The 20,380-nt window shown below is 42.8% G+C and overlaps 1 protein-coding gene and 1 long non-coding RNA gene across 7 annotated transcripts in view; both read right to left on the bottom strand.

Annotated features, from left to right (window-relative positions):
• Positions 1-11,553, bottom strand: part of HEPHL1 (hephaestin like 1) — a 34,132-nt gene extending 22,579 nt beyond the window's left edge. For 2 of the 4 annotated variants that reach the window (XM_017738214.1, XM_017738215.1), the window contains exons 1-3: positions 11,303-11,553; positions 2,621-2,865; positions 1,632-1,844 (exon numbers count right to left, since the gene is read on the bottom strand). In XM_017738214.1, the coding sequence (XP_017593703.1) occupies positions 1,632-1,844; positions 2,621-2,865; positions 11,303-11,472 (628 nt within the window). In that variant the 5' untranslated portion in view covers positions 11,473-11,553. Of the gene's footprint in view, positions 1-1,473; positions 1,561-1,631; positions 1,847-2,620; positions 2,866-11,302 lie in introns of those variants that run through there. The other 2 variants (XM_017738217.1, XM_017738216.1) reach the window with 2 other exon arrangements.
• A 1,702-nt stretch (positions 11,554-13,255) lies between these two features.
• Positions 13,256-20,380, bottom strand: part of LOC108447639 — a 13,092-nt gene continuing 5,967 nt past the window's right edge. For 2 of the 3 annotated variants that reach the window (XR_001863303.1, XR_001863302.1), the window contains exons 2-5: positions 19,143-19,186; positions 18,465-18,635; positions 17,667-17,798; positions 13,256-17,261 (exon numbers count right to left, since the gene is read on the bottom strand). This is a non-coding gene — a long non-coding RNA (uncharacterized LOC108447639). The remainder of the gene's footprint in view (positions 17,262-17,666; positions 17,799-18,464; positions 18,636-19,142; positions 19,187-20,380) is intronic. The other variant, XR_001863304.1, reaches the window with a different exon arrangement.

Below are 20,380 nucleotides of genomic sequence, written 5' to 3'. Positions count from 1 at the left end.
GGCATTTTGACCCCCCTCCAACAGACTTTGAACAGATGAGTGCCTCCAGAAGGTAGTTCATCTAAGTCAAGCTGATATTTTTGGTATCTTTTTGATCTGACATGAGGACAAGTACCTGCCAATATCTGTTGACCCATTTCCCCCTTCTTTGGCCCATTGAGCCCAACCCTGTCCCTTAGTCAGTGTTAGCATCTGTGTTCTGCCACAGTGAGCCAGGTCGTGAGCCGGATCTATCCAGAAACCAGTGACTCATGTTTTTTTGACAAGGAATTAAGGAGGGGTGAGAGGTAGCCTGCATTTCTGTTGCACTGAAGCAAATGCTGAACCACAACCCCAGAGTGGCCCTCTAAATGTGGCTCACTCTCCACAGACTGACAAGGAATCCATGAGAGTTATCTAGGACTAGATATGTAAATTTAAAAAGGCTGAAGACAGGATGAACAGAATCTATTCCAGCTAAGTTCAATATCATTATCCTAGTGTCTGTTTGAAGAGGAACCTGAGACCTTGTAGGACTGGTGATACTGAGTAGTCTGTTATTATCCACTGCCAGGTGTAGACTTCATCCAATTGTAGAGTCTATCTCTGATCCCATGAAAACCTTTGCTTCTTCTGCCTTCTACAGGAGGGAGCTCAGAGCCTTGCTGTCAGTCCTGTGTCCACCAGCACTGGCTGGAGGACTAGAGAAGTAACATCATGTAGATATCTGCCTTCATGAATTCAAGGCCAAACATGCAGACAACCTGGCCTTTCAGGCTAGGATTGCTTGGAATATGCTATCTCCTAGCTTCATGTGTTGTCACATAGTTATCAGCTCAGTGTCACATATTCAGTTCTGCAGATTTCAAAGGCTCTCGGGGAGAATATGAGCGAGACATTTTAATTGTGTGAGATAAGCTGGAAACTAGGCTCGTCCTTTCCGCATTGAAGTCATTCTCTTCTTCATATGTAAAACCTGCTTCACTTAGAAGTACTGTATATAAAATCAGGGCTGATTTTGTATTCTGGAAGTTATTGAAAAGAGGTGGCAGAGTAACATGAGCCCAGGGGGAGAGGTGGTAATTACTCAGCTGATAAAGAGGAGAGGGCTGGTTCATGATGGCTCCAGCATGGACATTAGCAGGCTATAAAGTACACAGGACAGGCTGTTCAGTGCACATCCCCATATGGTTGTGAGATATAACTTGTAAACAAAAATAGATACATACTCTGTATGTAGAAAAAATTACAAACACTGGGCTTTCAAATATGTAAACACTAATGCCAAAGTCACCCAGCCAGCTCTAATTTCATTTCCTGAGCAACGAGTCCTTTGTTCATCCTGAAACTTCCCCAGTTTGGGAATGTATAATTTTTGGTCTCGGCCACGACGGGATGGTCACAGAGCATGCTGCAGTCCCTCCACCAGCCGAGGCAAATCTATCGTGCCAAAGGGGAGCAGGAAGGGGGTTGTCCCAGAGCTACAATACCTACCCTGGGATGCTCCTGGAATGGCCCATCTATTCCTTGCCCCTTTTTATGGGCTATGTAGGGATAGACTCTAGACCATCATGTTTATACCTGTAAGCAAAAATGACTGTTAAGATGCCAAGCTTGGCAGAGGGGCTTGCTCAGTGTTTCTAGCTCAGTACCTTTTTTACACACCAGCAGAGGCCCAATTAAACCAGATGCAATATCTCTTGGTGTGTCAATGTGAGAATGGTAAATCCAAGTCAAGCAGTTTGAGTCTGCCAAAGTTGGGGAATAATCTTTCCTTACTGGCCATGTGTATGTGTAATTTCCACCAGGAACAACAAAGTCGTCCTCCTTGCTTTTACCGCCAGTTCCATCAGGGTAAAGTGCTCCTAATACATAAAAAGGAAAAAGGAAGATTTTACCATCCCTTAGTTGTTTTTGTTAAATAAATGTGTCATTTATTCTGTTTTAAAGTGTATTTATAAAATAATAACAGCACTCACAAACACAGAATTACTGAGAAATTATGAAAAAACTCAAGAATTTCTGTCAATCTCACCACAAATGTATTGGGAGTTAAAATCCATTTTTTTTTAGTAGACAAAGCTTTAAAAATGCATTAACAGGCTCTGTTTCTTCCTAGTCTCTTTACTCTAATCAGTCATCTAGAATTTTGTCATCTAAGAGTGTGTATTTTTTCACAGAAGACTGATGAGGGTACTGACTGTAGGCACATCCACACAGTCCTCTAACAAAAATACATATGCATAGGTGCAGGATTCTGAAAATTAGATCATATCTGTTACAGGCCAAAAGAGAGGAAAACATTTAGTTGCAAGAACTCCATCTATTCAAATAGAGGTAGAAGGAAGGAGGGAAGATGTTTTGATGACTTATGATTCAGAACAATAATTCAGGCAAATAGACCCATCTAACCTGTTTCAGTACTGGATTTATCCCAGGTGTCGAAAGTTTGTGGCAAAAAGTTTTGAGATGAGGCTGTTCCTCGTTTTAGTCATCAGCTGCAATTACTGATGGGTTTATGAGAGGGTGATCCACAGTCCTCTGATGTCAATGTCAATAACAATAAATACTTGGACAGACTTGTAGCCATGATATTAGTTACTCCAGGGGAAAAGAGAGGAAAAGGCAAACCAGCTTTTACCTTCAGAGTCCTTGTCATAGAAGACTCCATGCGGATGCACAGAGTATGGGCGGGAGCCAAAGTTTTTTAGATGGATGATAAAGACATCCTCTTCTTCAGCCTTCAGGACTGGCCCAAGGAACCCCAGCCATGCTGCTTTGGGGATCTCCTGGGAGTAAGTGTCATCTGTGAATTGCCTAAAAATAGCCTTTTTGTACACACGTCCTATCCGGTTGGCTCCTCTTGTTGCATACACTCTTGCAAACCTAGTGTTGGGAAGGGAAAATTTGAGAGACAGTAAACCTGCCTTAAGAACTGATCAAATAACTGGCGCTTGCAGTGCAGATAAATAGTTCCCTGGGGCACATCACACAGCTGGTGGAATTAAAGCTCAGGAGTACATCAGGACAGGACTAGCAGGGCCTACCCTTTCTGTACAGTAACAACCATCCCACTTTCAGGTCCGGTCTTTAGCACAGTTGCTACAAGTCTTCATTGAGGACCAGCCACTCAAGCCTCAAGCTGCTCAATTTTAACAGCTTCTCCCTCTTTTGAAGGTTTGAAACCTCACCTCTGAAAGCATGACTGTTCGGAAGGAAAATAAAACCAAATGAAGATTTTTCAAAAGCCAATAAAAGAGATTCTAATCAACCAACTCAGCTCCCTGGAAGAGTAGCATTAAATGTGTTTTGCATGAAATGTATAACTTCCACATTCCAGAGTCTATGTTTATAGCAATTTCAAGTGATGGAGAACCCACCATATGGTCAGTGGTTAAGATATTATAGCTTTTAAACACCTGCTCCCTTCGAAGCCAAAATTGCATTTGCAGTCTAATATCATCCAGCTCCACACTCCAACCACTGGTTCCAGCCAAGTTTTGTCTCAGATCAAAGGAGCCACATACCATCAGAAACTTCTTTTCTATGCAGACACTTGCATAAGTTTTAATTAATTGACTAAATTGCCTCCTACCCTTCTTCTGGACAAACCAAGCACACTGACATTCTTTACGCCACAAATCTTTCGCAAAGCTCTCTTTTGAAGGCAAATATTTCTCTATCTGTGTTGAAGTCTGAACACAAGAACTCCCACAATAGGCAAGTAATATTCCACCTAGGGCCAGAGATGCTCCCAGTCAATATTTCTTACATAACTGGGAATCAGTTTTGCCCTTGTAACTATAACATCATACTGATGACCCATGTCCGTCCTATCTGTGATGATATAAAATCCATTTTTTTAATTGTCTCCATGTCACAGCTGGTAAATATGATATACAATCTTCATCCCTAATTATAAAACTCAATGAAGGCAGAAATCAAACCCTTTGCTACACAGCAAGTAGGGGATTTTATGACCAATTTCACCATAATTGACTGCTCCATGATCTTTTTCATCCCCTGAAGATTGTTGGAACTTTCATGCTTCCTAAAAAACTCATTCAAAAGTTGAACTACATTTTCCTGAAGTATCACTGGCAGAAATATAGCAATTTCATATTTATTGTGAGGTTTTTGACTGGTCAGTTCACTTGCTTAACAAATCTCGTTTAGATTCTTTTGTGAAGTTCAAGCAACCAAAGTGTTGGATGTCACATAAGTTGAAAGGTATTATTTGCTTTAAGTTCTTCACCACAAGATCCACTTCTCCCTCCACCCAAACCTTTCTATGATTCTGTGATTTCTATGACACCATAACCCAGAACATCCCCCCAACTGTGGTCATTGCACCTCAGTGATCACTAACACAGACCCCTGATGTGATCCAGATACAAAAGTCTCCAAAAAGTATACTTTTTCATTTGAAATGTGTGCTCTATAAGAAGCCACAAGTTTTAGCACAAATTAAAGCATTGTCGATAATATGGCTGTGGCAGAAACAGTGGGGAAGGATGCGGGGAAGGGACAGAAGCTTCTCATTCTGCTCCTTCAGAGAATAATGTATACTGGATAAACACACCCCAAAAGCAGGGTTAAGGAATGAGTTGCCGAGAAATCTGGATTTTCAGTGGATTGGCAGGTCTGTGGTAGCTGTCTGTGCACATAGCAATACCTGGCAAGTCTCACCACATTCACCTAGGAGAAGATACCTTCTCTTGCCTGGAGGAAGAGCTGCCACCAGAGTCTTTACCACAGAGTAGGAGGTGGTGTCAATAGGAGTGCAATCTAAATGCACGTGCTTCCTTACCTCATGGCAATGTATTCATGTGGCTATGCCCTAATTCGAATTATGAATTGATTTTTAAAAATGGTTTGTAAGAAATTTTCTCTAGAAGAATATCCAATAGATTTTTTCAGAAATTCTCTATTTTCAGGAGATATTTTTCATCAGTTTTTTTCCAATTTCACCATCCACCAAATATTTTGGTGCAGTGGCACCGTGCTTTTGCCATGATGACAGTGTCTTTATGTCCAGACAACATTGCACACTCTCCCATAACACCCCTGGGATACACTGCCTCTTCTGAAGAAGGATAATTGTACCCCAGAAAAATGCACTTATTAGTCAGGCTTTGTTAAATGCTTCACATGAGCCTAGCTCCTTTAAATGCATAGCTCAAGATCCCAACATCCAGTTAGTCATAGAAGTTCAAGAAATTACTGTGAGAAAACCCTCTTGGCTTAGGCATTGGAGACTTTCTCAGTGCCTAAAGCTATGCTATAATATCTGGATCTGTGCTTGCCTCCTGCTTAAAGCTATCTAGAAGTCAGGAAAAGAAGCCTTTTTAGTGGCAGCCTTCTGAAAGGAGGACTATTCAAAAGGGAGCAATGGGTATCAGCTGCAGCCAGTCACAGTCTAGGTGATGCTCCGTGTGTACAGAGATCTATTTCCCACACATCCTTTTGGTTGCCCTCAGTACCTGAAAACAGAGCACTCTGGTTGTTGTGAGTCCCATTCTAGGTGCCCAGGTTGCCACATGTCATCCAGGAGAATTTTGGGGGCCCACCTCAGCCTTCCCAAGTAGCTGGTAGCTCCATGCCTCTTTATGAGTGTTGATGTACTTCACATTACAGCCCTTAAAGTCCTTTTGCAGAAGGAATACCCACACTGGACCTAATGCCAAAATGCTTCCTATCTGTCATTCCTCTCCTGTCACACGAAGACAAAGCTTCTCCCTGTCTCTTCATACTCTCCTGCTCACTTCAAACTGCTTCATCCTCCTGGTGGCTTTGTGATGTTGCTGTCTGAACCTCTTTCATCATTCTGATCTTGTGCAGATGTAAGAACTGCTCCACTAAATTTTAACTATTTCCCTCCAACTCAGTTTTCAGCCTGCACTTCATGTGCATAACATCATGATGCTCAGACAGCCTTTCTTCCGACAGTAATACGGAATACTCCATCCTCTGGCGCAGTACCCATACAAGCTTCTAAATTTCCTCCTACATCTCTTGCAGTCAGGCCAGTCTCGAGGTTACATACAGAGATAAGCAGGCTTGCAAATCAGGGCATAAAAAATCTTGTTCAGACTGAGAAAGCCATGCAAATCTTGCCTTCATTTCTGTGTCTGATTTCATTTTAGTGCTTGACTCCTGTCAGCAGTAGCAAAGCTCCAAGAAAGACTGGCAATGCACCTAGGTGGAACAGGGAGTTATTAACAGGGAATTAACTCTCATTCTTTAAAATAAGTGTAAGCATAACTACAGACATCCAGTTCCCTGCAATGATGAGTAATACGACTCTTCCACAGAGAGAAAGAGTAAAACAAGAGTGTCATGTAGATTCTGCGTCTAATCAAGTCTAGACATGTAGATAATCTGCCATTTCCAGGTAGAGCCAAGAGTTAGGATAGGACCATGAGTGAAGAGTAATTTCTACACCCATTTCTTTAATCACACAGAAGAAGTGTTTTGCCATAATTTTTACTGTGTTTGTTACCTTTGCTCTCAAGGCTACAACCTAACAGAGGTTATGTTTTCCAAGAGGTGATTACATGAGCACTGTGTTACAGCGAGCAGTAGGAAATGGGAAGACACCTTGTGCATGACCAAGCAAACAGCTCTTCAGTAGCCTGGAGACAGATCCTCACTGATACAATTTCTAAGCCTCCTGAGTTTGTTTGCTGCTCTAATCACCACTAAGTGCCAAAAAACAGCACTCAGAATAACTACTAGATGTGGAGTCCCAAATTTTCTCCTGTGGTTGACATTCCCAATAGCTACTGTACACTCCTGGGTGCAACTGTATGCAAATGCAAAATTTCTTTTTGTTGTCATTATTCCACTCAAGTCCCATAGACTTTACTCTCATAACCATTTAAACAACCATCTTTACGGGTTTATTCCCTAAAATCTGTAGATGATGAAACCTACCTTACTCTCCATCCTCTTTACATACGCTGTGTTTGGGTTTATAACCGTTTTATTTCCTCAAAGTTCCTGATTTTTCCTGTGGCTGAAGTAAGCCAGGACGGTGCCAGGACAGGGCTCCAGATGCCACAATTGTTTTAACCCCTGGGTCATGTCACCTGTTCAGGGTAACCCTCCACCACACCATGACTCCCATGCTCAGGCCAGTGCAATGTCTGTGCTTGAGGGATGGCCAGTGAAGGGGAACCAGTGGTGCCAACTCACCTTTCTAAAAGGTGCCCTGACCACAAAGCGTCAAGCAACAAAGTTGACTGTCCTCAAAAGACAGAGACACAAAGCTCTCAAAGGATGTTTTAGGCTTTTTCTGACCCACATGAGCCACAGAGGTCAATAAAATCCATAAAATCTTAGATGAGGCTCTGAGGTGTCACAGGTGTGGTATGATGGTTTCCCTCCTGCAATAAACTTGCCCCTGAAGTCAGTAACAAAGCTCCTCTCAGGCTTTATTAGAGCCAGGATTTCACCTCAAATACCCTTTTGATGTTGACCCTTCCCACAATGATCATCTCTGCTGTTGCAATTGGGTTATTTGGCTTCACAATGACTCAGCCATTAGTGTAGCATGTGTGACGACAGTTTCACCGTCATTTCTCTGGGTGGGATCTCCTCGTAGGCAAATTGCACAAACCATGTTTGATGCTGTGGTAGCAAAAAACACCCGTTAGTGTTGGTGGGTGCAAGACTTGCCCCACATAAATGTAGGATTGGTGGCCTAAAGAGAAGGGATGAGCTACTACATCAGGCAAAACTTACTAACATTTACCACCAGCAAAGCAAGATTTAAGTGTCCATCATATAAACTAGTATCAAGGTAATTTCAAGGGATTATCAACTAAACTTTAATCCTGAGGGCTGAGCGACAGTGGGGAAATAATGACTGGTGGATGTCAAGCCACAACACCTAGGTGTATTTTCCGCTTGAAAGGCCATTTCCCATGTGACCATTAAAGAAAGCAGAAAACATCCAAGCTCACCCTCCTACATCAGCAATAACTCACAAAATCTTGCTGGGATCTGCATCACATCCAGCAGCACTGATAGCACCTTCCACCCTGTGTGTCTAGTCCAGCACGGTTTAATGGTCAGCTCTTCCACCAATTATATAAGGTGGGAAGGGACGCTGACCATCTTCACAGCTCACCTATCTCAGTGGCCATAATTTGGATCTGCGATTTCCAAAGCCCTGTGTGCTTCAGAAAATCTAAGTTTAATTTCTGAAGGGAGAAGAGAGTGAAATATCTTGGTTGCACTCATAACACTCCAAATTACGAGAATTAGTGGAACAGCTTGAGGGCTCAAGCTTAGACAAGACAAAGGGCAGAGGTGAACAGCCTCATTAGTCTTTTTACTTTAAAAGTACTGATGTACAGCAAGATACTTATTCTCTGCAAGCAGCAGGCTGACTCTGGAGCACTGCAGTAAGACAAGGCATCAAAAAAATTATCAACCAAGCAGAATAGTTCTGCTAATTCAGGGCTCATTTGGGCTAATCAGCTCTGACGAGAGGCAGTCTTTTCAGCTCACACCCAGGCAGGTTCTGATGCAGCACTAGGATTCCTGGCTCCAGAGGCATCTCACTCAGCACCAGCACAGCAGGGTCTGAGCAGCATAGCTGAGTCTGGTGCCAGGATATGCTCACCTGATTTCCAGCCCCATGCCTCAGCTACCAAAGCCTCCTTTATCCTCTTTACTACCAAAAACTAAAGGTTGAGGAAGATATTCTTGACTTTGGCAAGCAACACTGAAAATTATCTTATAAATGTCACTATCTGATCCAGGCAATGTAACACTTTCCATTGCACACTTGCTAATTCAGGATTTTCATTAAGTACTGAAGAATAAGTGGTTTTGATTATATCTCTGTGGGCTAGCTGGAATCAAAGGGAACATTCCTTTTTGTATATGCACCGATTCCTTTAAAGATAATCAGCTTGTCTGCAACCTCTTCACTTCCTTCTCAATAAAAGTGGGCTAGTGCCTCATCAGATGGGTGCTGTGAGGATGCTTCACAAGATGAGAAGTGCTAGGCTCAGCGAGCCTGAGCGTTGCTGCTTGCAGAACAGAGCCGGCTCAAAATGCATTCCTATCCCTACCTGGAAACTGATCCTTAAACTTTGCTTATGGAACTACTTTTTTAATAATATCCATAGGAACCAATCAATTAGCTGAAAAGTAGACCATTATTATACTGCTTTAAATTTACATTAGAGATTATCCTAAAGAGCTGAATAGTCAAAATAGCTGTTACTGATTCACTATTTAACCCACATGCTTATGCAGACACACTATTATTCCAGAATACAGCACTTTATCCTGGCTCAACTCAATACAGTTTAGAAATTGAGTAAGATAACAAAAATCTCTTAATTATGCCACATGGAGGGAAGTCATGGCAAGCATCTTCCCAGCTTTGAATGTACCATCTACATTAAAATCCTCTGTGGGTAAACCTTTTGGAATTAGCATTCTGTAATTATTACATTGCTGTGGTGACTGAAGATGTAAGCTATCTTCCATCCCTGTCCTGCCATTTTGTAACAAGAATTGCATTTATGTCACAGACTTAAAAGTAAATGTGCCACTTGGTGTTCAGGGAGCACAAAGTGCAGACAGCCTTAAAAGTACAATTTACAGAACAGATTCCAATCTCTCTATGGTATCTCTCTATTGAATATCTCTCCATTGAAGTGGATTTATAAGTAGCTGCTCTTCAGTTAAAGCTGAACTACTCTACAGTGAGAGATACTCTAGTTTAGTGAGTGGAGAAAGTTATCTGCTCTATTAAGACTAGGAAACTGAGAAACTCAAGTATTTAACATAAATGAAGAATAACTTTGCCAGTAAACCTTGTTTTCATGGGCTAGGAACAAACTATTACCCTTAATTCTATCTATAAAGGTAACACCTATTGACTTGGATGCTATCTGGGACCCCTAGCTGTTAAAAGCTTAAGCATAAATTTGTGTTGAAAAATAAAACTCTTTCTCATCTCCTTCTTGTGACAAAACAATTTCTTTTATGAAATTCATCTGAGAGTGATTCTGAAATTACTGACCACTAGAGACATGTCCAGCATGGCTTGGGATTTCCTGAAAAGTCAGAAAGTACATTTCCATTTCTAACTTCTGGGATGCAGCATCTAGCTCCCAGTGAGCCTCCAAACCTTGTACAGAGACCAGGACTTCACTTACAGCTCCCACTCCAATCCCAAGCCTAGACACAGAGGAAGGATTCCCAAAATACCTCTAGTGTGTCAAAAATATCAATGAAATGTTAAAAATATTCCCACACAGTTGAATCCCATGATGTAAGAAGTAATGGTTTTAAACAAAACAAAGTCAATTCAGATGTAAGAAAAAAGTTTTTAACAATGAAGGTGGTAAAACACCAGCACACATTGCCCAGAGAGGTGGTGGATGCCCCATCCCTGGAAGCATTCAAATTCAGCTTGGATGTGCCTCTGAGCAACCTGACCTAGTTGAAGATGTCCCTGAACACGGCAGGGGAGGTGAATGAGATGACTTTTAAAGGTTCCTTCCAACCCAAATCATTCTTTAGAGAGGTACCAGGGATCGGAGCCATCTCCGCCCGACGTCCAGGCCAGCTCTCCTGCTGTGGGAGGAACACACAGCCAGCCCCAGCAGTGTGGACATGAGAACAGACACACCTGTTTGCACTGGCCAAGGCACGATTCATCACAGTGCTCACCTACACTTCCCAGTTTCAGAGAGCACCAGGAATTCTGTCTGACCATTCACTGTTGTGTATCCAAGCACTTATTTAAATACATTTCCCAAATGGAGGTCCCCACAGTGGTATAGATTGCATGGATATAGGGACTTGTATCTCATTCGTAGGTACTATACACATCACAATATCATACCAAGTTCCCCGATTTTTACCAGGGAGAATACTTAAAACCTTTTGCCAGTTAAACAGAGTTTTGTGTCTTACTGAAAAGAGCAGTGCTTGGTTACAGCAAAGTTGCAGTTTGCTTTTTGATACCAAGTCCCAGAGATACCTGCATCTCTATGAAATTCATGTGGGGGATATTGAGCCCATACCTGATGCTTTCTTGGCCAATATTCATTCATTAACATCCTCTTCAAATACATGCTAACTATCACCTTGCTTAATCAACCACAATGGAAGAGAAATCAATCAAAGTCTACTCCTGCCTTGAACCTGAATTCCCACCTATGACAACATCATCAGAATAAAAGCAAGGAAAAGCCCGTCTTAAGACTTTGCAGCGAAGTTACCACATCAACCAATTTTGGTTTGGAGCTGTTGGTACACCTCCAGCTTAGCAAAGCCCCCGGTCACTTACTTGTCCTCTAAGAGGCTTTGCCCCGTGATCAGATTTTTCCCAGATGGTGCATAGTCCCAGTTCTCTTCCACAATCCCGAGGTAGTAAGTTCTGGTCCTTGCTTCCACCACTGCCCACAGGCAGAGGAACCCCAGGGCGCGGAGGCGGCCACCGCGCTGCGCGGGAGGCATTTGTGGCGCGAGGCTGGCACGGGCAGGCAGCAGCAGGATGCACCACAGGGAGCTCAGCCGTCCCTCCCTCCCAGCTCTCGACAAGTTATAAATAAGGAAGAGACAGAGCAAAGCTCCTCCTTTTCAGGAGGTTAGGACTGGGATAGGCAGAGAGCCGGGCTATGCAGAGCAGGGAGAAGGTTGCTGTCATGGCAGGACCTTTGCCAATCCTTTGGTTAGTGAGTGAATTACTCACTTACCTGTCCGGGCTAGAGCCAGTTGGTGGTTTTTAGAAGTTTGAATGCTTTTTAGTCCTCCTTTTGCCAAACTAGGTGATGTTGCATATTGGGGCAGAAGAGGGGTTGGTGTTTTTGACATCCTTGTAAAAACCCTTTTTTAAAAATTTTTATTTTAACTTCTTTATCATGTCTGAGATTTCTAAAAATAGCATCTTGTTGCTTTCCTTATTTTTTTTTCAATGACATAACACTAAGTTATAATCCAGCATTATCAGAGGGAGCAAAAGAATTGGCCAGTACCTCTCCAATTTCTAGCCTTTTTTGATCTATTTATTAAGACTGTAATTGATCTGAATATATTCAGTTTTAAGGTGCCCAAAATGAGGTACCTTTTTACAAGCATCCCTGGAAATTAGAGCCCTTATAATAGTCTTTCCATTTGGACACCTAAGAATCGAGGCTCACAAAGATCACCCTTTTATTAACCTTGGTAATTAACATGCCCACGTAGCTCTCTAGAAAATCACTCCCTCCCTTTATAGCTTAACCTCCTCTAAGAGGATATCTGTGTTACCACCTTGGCAAAGCCCAGTGTAAATGTATATAGGATAGGATAGGGTAGGATATTTTAAACCACTTAGGAAACATCCCCAAAAATATCATCTGGGTGACAAGACATTTTGCAAAAGCATACTGCTCTGCTCCTAATTTTTAACTGACTACAGGCATTAAAAATTTGCGGTTCTGGAATACAGTTCTTGAGACCCATTGCAAGCTCAAACAGTTGTGAAATTCCCCTTTCAGGTCCAGAACCATGGGACCTCTTCCTGTGCAAGTTAATGGTTATCTGTGACTAGGGCTGCAGGAGGCTTCAGAAGCGGACTTGGAAGTCACAGGTTTAATGCTGTCTGCCAAGACATAGCTCAGTGATGTGAATGAGGTTTTATGTGGCAGTCACGTGAGGTTCACCCTCTGGTATGTGGCAGAGATGGCTACACGTACAGTCAGCTGTGCTGAGCTCCCCTCTCCTCGCTGGTGTGCAGGTGTCTCTGAAGTCACAGAGAATAACTCAAAAAACAGGTGCTGTTCACAGCAGCTGAGCTGCAGCCGCCTGGACCTTGATAGATCTCATCTAAATTAAGAGACAAGGCACACAGACACATGCAGTATTGTGCTAAAGAAGCTTTCGGTGGTTTTAGGCTATGCTTTGTATCTCTTTAGCTATGAGGACTGAAAGTCCAGTATATGTGGGTTAAGGATACAGTCAGACAACTGCAAATGGTCAGCTTGACATAGCTGTAAAAGCAGGAGTCCCTCGGCTCCCAAAATCTCTCTGATACATGCTGATGTTCATTTTCTCATGTCAGTTAATCGATGAACAATGAGAAAGAGGAGAGCTGATAGGACAACACAGGTACTGTACGATAGGACAATAGAGCTGTTGTACAGAGAGCGTGATCCTCAGAGGCAGCACCTACAGACTTCCTGATATCCTTGGAGACCTTGCTGATCTCTTCACTCTTCTGCTGCAAACCACACACCGCCCAGCCTCTTGGCTTCTCATGTCAACCTGTACCCTCTCTTCCAAAATACTGATACTTAAAAATCATCTTCCTTTTCCACTGCTTTATTGTGTCACTTTGTTGCGTTACTCAAATGATGATGACTAAAAGTACTGTGATTCTAAAAGGCGTAGTTAGAAAGCAAAAGAAAACACAATTACTGTGGGACAGAGCTTTGCCAGCCCGTGGCACCGCCCTGGAACATGCCCCTGGGGTGGGACACACAGGCCAGCTGGTGGGCTACAAACGTGTGAAAAGGCCAAGGTGACACTTGGAGGTTAACAGGATCCCACTGTCGTCTTTGCACAGGGCCTAGGAATACTTCCACTGCCCAGAGGAGCTCTCCTGAGCCCGGGGGAGTTACAAACTTCATCTCCTGTCACTCAAGCGCCTGCATTTACAAGAACTCATGCCTGTTATGCAAATATTCATTGTCATAATGTAGCAATCATTTGCATTTGAGTAAGAAATACGTTTATTTATAGGGCACTGCTGCGCTTTGAATGAGATTGTGTGGAGTTCAATTGCTTAAATCAGCCATTTGCATGCCATTAGAAATATTTAAGGACTGGGTACATGGCCAATTTAATTTAGACAGTGTTGCTATGACTTCCTGTTCGTGTGCTTTTTTATAAGTTAAGAATTCTGTTATATGTTTAAGTCTCTGTAGATGTGGACTCATATAACACAAGTGCATCAAGCTAATAGGGAATAGGAAGGGGGAGTGTCCAATTCTGAGCTGGCATCTGACTGCATTACAGTCATTTAAATAGTATTAGTGCTGTGTCCTAGTTTTTCTATTGCTTCTCATGCACCTAGGATTGGGTCCTGCTTGCTTTCTTGTGAGAATAACTCTTTAAAATTCAAATAGTAAGTTAATTTATTTGTCTATTACTGTAAAATTTATTTGTGTAACAGGAATAGTGTGTAGACATTAGCACTCTATATCAGCAATGTGTTGTAAGTTTGGTAAACGCCTTAGCTTGGCTTCAGCACTTAGTAGATCTGGCAACTTGTATACCCTTTGCATCCACACATTAGCACTTAATTACCTTGTCACATCATTAAACCCAGGCACATTTGCATTCCGAAGAGGTGCTGTGGGCATGACTCAGAAAAGGATGAAAGAACAGATGTTTTGTCCTTGCATCAGGAAAATTTCTGGGAAGCTCCCTTCCAGCAGTGAAGTCATGGGATTAAATTTGTCACTTTGTCCAGGATCCTTTCAAGCAAAGGAGTTGGATGTTGGTTACTCTGAGACTTTTTGTCCCTCTGAAGGCTAAAATTAGAGCATGGCTGGGTTTCAAAGTTTTGCAATGAGAAGGAACGTTCATAGGACTGAAGGGTGAACATCTTGAATACCAGTTTGTGGATAAGCCCTGAAACATCACCAATAGAGCTTTCTTTTCAATCAAATCAGGAATTATTGCAGGAATTAATTACCTTAAGTTAGTGCACTAAAGCCCAGACTTGTGCCAGCTAATGTTAGTGATTAAACTACAATGCTTAAGTTGTGATGGCTGTAAGATCAACAAAGAGAGATGATGGATGTGCTGACCTTTGTCAATTCCTTGAAATTAGATCATAGACAAGCACTTTATTCAGACTGCCTATGACTGAAGCCCGGCTTTCATTCTCCATTGGGAAGATGATGAGCTAATATTCACGCAGATTGTCTGCTCTGTGATTGTTTATTCCATTTTCTCTGCTTCTTCTTGATAGCAGTAGCTGATCCTTCCTGGTCCCTCTGCTGTGTTGGTTTGTGTCTCCATTGCAGTCCAGGTTGGGGACTTAGTCTCTCTGTTTCCAGCATAAGATTACCCTCAGCTAGTACTGCCACCAGCCCTGGAGGTGTGCCTGTAGTGACCATCCCAAGGTGACAAAGAGTGTCTGTGATACATCTGGGAACTGAACCCTTCTAAGTTTCACATCAGCCTTTCAACCAAGATGTTCTCTCTTTTCATCAGTTGTCCCACACTCTCCAGACACAAGCACACATTAAATATAAAAGTCTCTTTGTACATCAACAGTTTCTATTGCACTTTCTAATAATTTTCTGAGTTGCAGCAGTAGTGAACAGAATATAAACCTCATGTTATCTTGGGTAGTCACACAAGGTGCGTGTAAGTTACTTGAATCTTTTGAGTTCACACTGGTAGGTCGAAAATCTCAAAAGGCATTCACAATTTCTATTTGCAGCTCTGGATAGGACTTTGGTGAGAAAGGCTTCCTTGGCATATACAGCATTTCCGTGGAGCATTCAAAGTCTGAGCACTGAAAATGTTAGAGACAGAGAGACAAAAAAGCTGCTGGAACTCAAAGAATAACAAAGATCTACAGTCAGTGAGGATATTAGAAGGGCAGCTGTATCCCATATTACATGTGACACAGTGAACCTGACTCACATCTGCCCAGAAGTCTTTGTGGCAGGATGGAAACTGAGCCCATCCCTCCAGATTCCCATGCCAGAGCCCACATGGCTCCCCGGCATTGCCTTCCAGCCATTTGGGCTCACTCCATGATCCCAGCTCAGGGTCACAACTGGGCATTTACCGCAGTGGTTGTCTGGAGATCTTTATCACAGAATAATTTTCTCTGTACATCTCTGTGCAGACACTCTCCATGCAGAACAGCTACTTTGGTATGTTACCAGTTGTGGACAAATCTTGAGGCAAGGTGTGAAATGGAGAAAAGGGCCTCTGTTGTATCAGAAGCAGCGCACAGATCCTTTCTTTTCCATCAAAGTTTTGAGCTAAACCCAGTATCTCTCACACCACCAAAAAAGTATGATAACAAGATTAATTTAGATTTCAGAGAAACCAATTATACATTTGTAAGAACACCCTAAAAATATTTCATATTTTAATTTGAAGAATGTAAAGGAATGCAATGATGAGAAGAAAAGCATTTAACTGTGTACTGAAAGGAACTGCAAGCTTGAAAAGATTACAATAAATTGCCAAATAGGCTGGGCAAGTGAAAATTGTTCATCCTTAAAAGCCATTAAAACGAAGCTAAAAAAAGTAAGTTTTGATCCTAATTAAGAGAAGCTTCCTGTGTGTGGCAACTCATGTAAATCTGCACTGTTAAAACAAGGTTAATACCTCGACAGAACTTCAAGGGACATTATTTATGAGTTTCTATGGTGCTGCCTATTGTAGCACTTAACAAACATGAAAGAGCTTAACATTACGTCAGCACTGTAGGACAGAACGTGTTTATTAACCCTATTATACAAATGAGGAAGGAGGAAGGGTACGCAATGTCCAGACGCTCATGAAGCAAGGCAGCCTGGTCTCTTGACTCTCTGTCCGGAGCTGGGAGCAAGGCAACAGCCCTCCTGTCCCACAGGCTTCCCCCTGACCACAAGGCTGGTGGAGATCAGGGACTTGTTGGACTTCCAGAGTTTGTGGAAGCGATGCTGTGATCAGCTGCATGGTGAAACCCTTTCAAAACACACCTTTGCTGCCTGCCGGCAGGAGGGCCAGTGCCAACATCCACCTGAGCTCTCCTCCAGGCAGCTCTGCTTCCTGTCCAGCCTCCTCTAGTCACCCAGTGGGCATCATGAAATCCTCTTCCAACATGCCTCATGGCACTGACCTACTTACTTACTCTAGTGGAAATGTGACCCTTTTGTTTTCCTCCTATGAGATCACTGCCTCATTTTCTCTCTGGGTAAACAGGGGAGTTGTGGTAATAAATCCTGGCACTGGAAAAAAAACCTAACCAGGACTATTTAAAGCAGGTAGCAGAAAGGAAGGTATCAAGCACTGTGAGCAGAACAGAAAGAATTGATGAGATTGCATCTGCACAAGTGGCTTCCAAACTGTTGCAAACTCAATTCTGGCAGGCAAGCCATCCCCAAGAGTGATATTAAGCTGCATATTCCCAGCAGGATTGTGACACTTTGCTTAGGGTCTGTTGATTAAATGGGAGGGGGCTGTGTGAAGTGGAGGAGCTGACAGGAATTACTTGATGTCCAGACAACTTCTTCTGGCCAGTTTCTCTGCTGGAAAGGAGAAAATGTGGAAAATGTCACAACCTTGTGGAAACCTGGATGATTGCCCATAGTGAAATTATGTGATTTATGGGATATGCTGCCAACATTATTGGTGTTTTTCATCTGCGTCTATAAAGTTTTGCAATAAGGAGCAGCCCTACTGTTCTTCAGTGACTCTGGTACTTCCTATTTGAAGAAGCCTATGGTACAGCCAGAGCATCATTCCTGGAATGGAAGCCTTTCAGGTCTGATATTAAAAAGGAAAATAATCTCTGCAGCATTATAAATTCCATACACTATGGAAAAAAACCTCTCTCGTCTACCAGCCCAGTTACCACTTTGAAGAGCTTGTTGTGGTCTTTCAAAACACCATCTGCCTTTGTTTTATAATTGCATGTTAGTACCAGATCTTACATAGTTGTTACTGAGAATTTCTTCTCTCCTCTGCTCAGCTCTTGCCTTGTCTCTCCTTTCCCCTGCTGAGTGCAGTCCTGGGAGTTGCAGAGCACCCTTGTGATGCCTGGGGTGGCCACCTAAAAACAGAGACTAGACAAGAATAAGGGAATAAAGGTAGGTATTTATTTGAAGGGCCTTCAAAGGTACACCAGGGGAGCTAGAAGGCTACACCCAAGATGGACCCCGAGTCACGAGTTCTTCACACTTTCGTCGGTTTGGTTCATTTGCATATCAGGGTTAATTCTCCAATTAAAACTTCAGTTAATGATGTAATTTCCCCAAATTTACCCCCCTTCTTAAGATGTTAGTTTACACCTTTTGGGCCTAGGACAATCTGGGTATCCTTGGAGAGCAAGCTTGGAGGGGCTTTGTTATGTCTACCTAACATGAGAGAACAGTAGTTAACAGGCTACAAGAAACTTCAGAGTTACACACTAGGTGGTACAGGATTTGAAAAATATAAAAGTTAAAACCTAAAGCATCACTTGTTTCCAAAGAGATTTATTTAAGTCTCCAGATTTGGGTCAGGACTCTCAGCATCTTTCTTTTCTTTTTCTTCTCAAGCAAGAAAGGGCTTGTGAACACCATGGCAGGGCCTGGTAAGCCCACACTATGTATATAAGGCTGACCAAATTTGCCAATTCTGGTACAGATTCCTCTCCAAAAGGGTTATGAAGTGAAAGGCAGCACGATGCAAATCTGTCTGAACCACCCCTGGGTCCAAGCTGGAGGGTTTCTGTGCCGGGGGCCACTTACATTTCTGAAATCAGGACTAACTCAGAGTCACTCTGGCTTTGCCAACATGGTGTCAGCAGAACTTCCTTCTTTCCCAGGCCAGGTTAGTAGCTCAAATGGTAAACTTCATGAATTACAGTGTCTGATGTGCTTCCTTCAGCTCCTGCGCGGCAGATCACACAGGTCCACAGTCTGTATGTTTTGGAAGTAAAAAGTGGACATCAAACCCCACCTTTGGACACCTCAAAAAGCAGCCTGAGCCTCCTAAGTGCTGAGCAAGCTCCCTCAATGGAGGAAATATGGTTTCAGCTGACTAACTGTAAGCACTCAGTTAGCTTAGCTTCTCCTCCTGTGTGCTCATCTAAAAGTGGGGATGATTATATCTGACTCCCGCTGCAGGTATTTGGAAGCTAATTTAGTTAATGCTTGTCAAGCACTTTCAGGTCTTCAGATGAAAGGGGCCACAGATAGGCAAAGCACTGCTATTACTATTAATTATTTCTATTGTGCAAGGAGACATGAAAGCAGCAAGAGTGATGATTACTCGCTTCCTTTACAAGTGTCAAGACACAGTGCAAATACACAGACGGGGATCCTCCCTGCCCTGCAGTGCTCCTAATCTTACCAGCCAGATCAACCAGACAAAGAGCGGGGAAAGGAGCACAAACCCAGACAAACGCAATGCATGTAGTGACTTACCACACACGGGTTGGGTTTTGCAACAGCTGCTTTTTACAAGTGTCCTGTTAGCCAAAAAAAGCACAATATTACTGTTCTAAGGTATTTAAAAATCTCGAATCAGGCTCTCAAAAAGGGAAAAGTTTTTTTGCAAAAGGTAGTAAATGTTTACTCTCCTTATTTGCCCTCTAATTTTGAGCAGATCATGCTTTGAAGTTTTTCTTTACAGCCATGAGTACTGAAAATATTTCGTTAATTAAGAAGTCAAAATTATCCACGATCAATTTGAAGTATTTGGATATGTAGAACAAATTCCTGGTGGTAACAGGTTGCTGTCAATCAACTGCTCAGCAGGAAGGAAGTGAACCTGGGCTTGGCAGCAGCTCATCCCTCTTCCCTCCCTTGTACCAGTGAATCTCTCACAATTAGTTTTCATTCTCCCCAAAGTGCCAGGGGGCTGGGTGTATGTCACAGAGGAGTTTACATGCAGTGATGAGATGCTCCACAGTAATTGGCTCCTTTATCTAATACCTGACTGGACAGGCAGACAGAAACAGAAGTAAAAAACCCAAGTGGGTCCCAGACAGACGCTGATAACTCTCGCACGTGACTGTGAAAGGGCTGGTGCTGGCTCAGTAGAGGGAGGGGGAAACATGACCAAGGCCAGTAGCCGGACTGGGATGCTCTGGGATGAGATGTGCCAATCTGGGCCATCACACCTTTCCTTCAGAGTGTGAAGGGTTGCAGAGGTAGATCCTGGGTCAGGGAGTACGAGGCTAGCCCAGGGGTCAGGTATCTGCATCCCTCACCTCCTTCAGGGTCTGTTTCAGCCCATCAGTGGAATGAGGTTGTAGCTGGACCTGCAACGTCCTGGGTGAATCCAGCAATTGCTGAAGCTTGCTCTGACTGCTGTATGAATCCAAATGGTTTTCTTGTTTGCTTTTTCCCAAGTAAAAGCATCCAGATCGTTTAATGACAGCTGGTGAACATGCTTGGGACAACATCAGCTGCATTTTTTCGTTGAATTTATCACGGGATGAGGATGCCCGATGGAAGACACCACCAGACACGTGCTTTAATTAAACTATTGAACTACTCTTAAAAGAATCCCAGCCTCTTTCAAAAAGCAATTCTTCCGAGGAAGAGGCAGCTGTGTTTCTTGGAGACCATAGGGAAATGCCTCCTTATCTCATTAAGCATCTCAAGGATATTAAAAATATGTTTAAAATGCTGAACCATCTGTCTCCCATACACTCTTT

The sequence above is a fragment of the Corvus brachyrhynchos genome, unplaced genomic scaffold (genome assembly GCF_000691975.1).
Source record: "Corvus brachyrhynchos isolate BGI_N302 unplaced genomic scaffold, ASM69197v1 scaffold117, whole genome shotgun sequence".
NCBI classification, from domain to species: domain Eukaryota; kingdom Metazoa; phylum Chordata; class Aves; order Passeriformes; family Corvidae; genus Corvus; species Corvus brachyrhynchos.
This window is presented reverse-complemented; position numbering and strand designations above follow the sequence as displayed.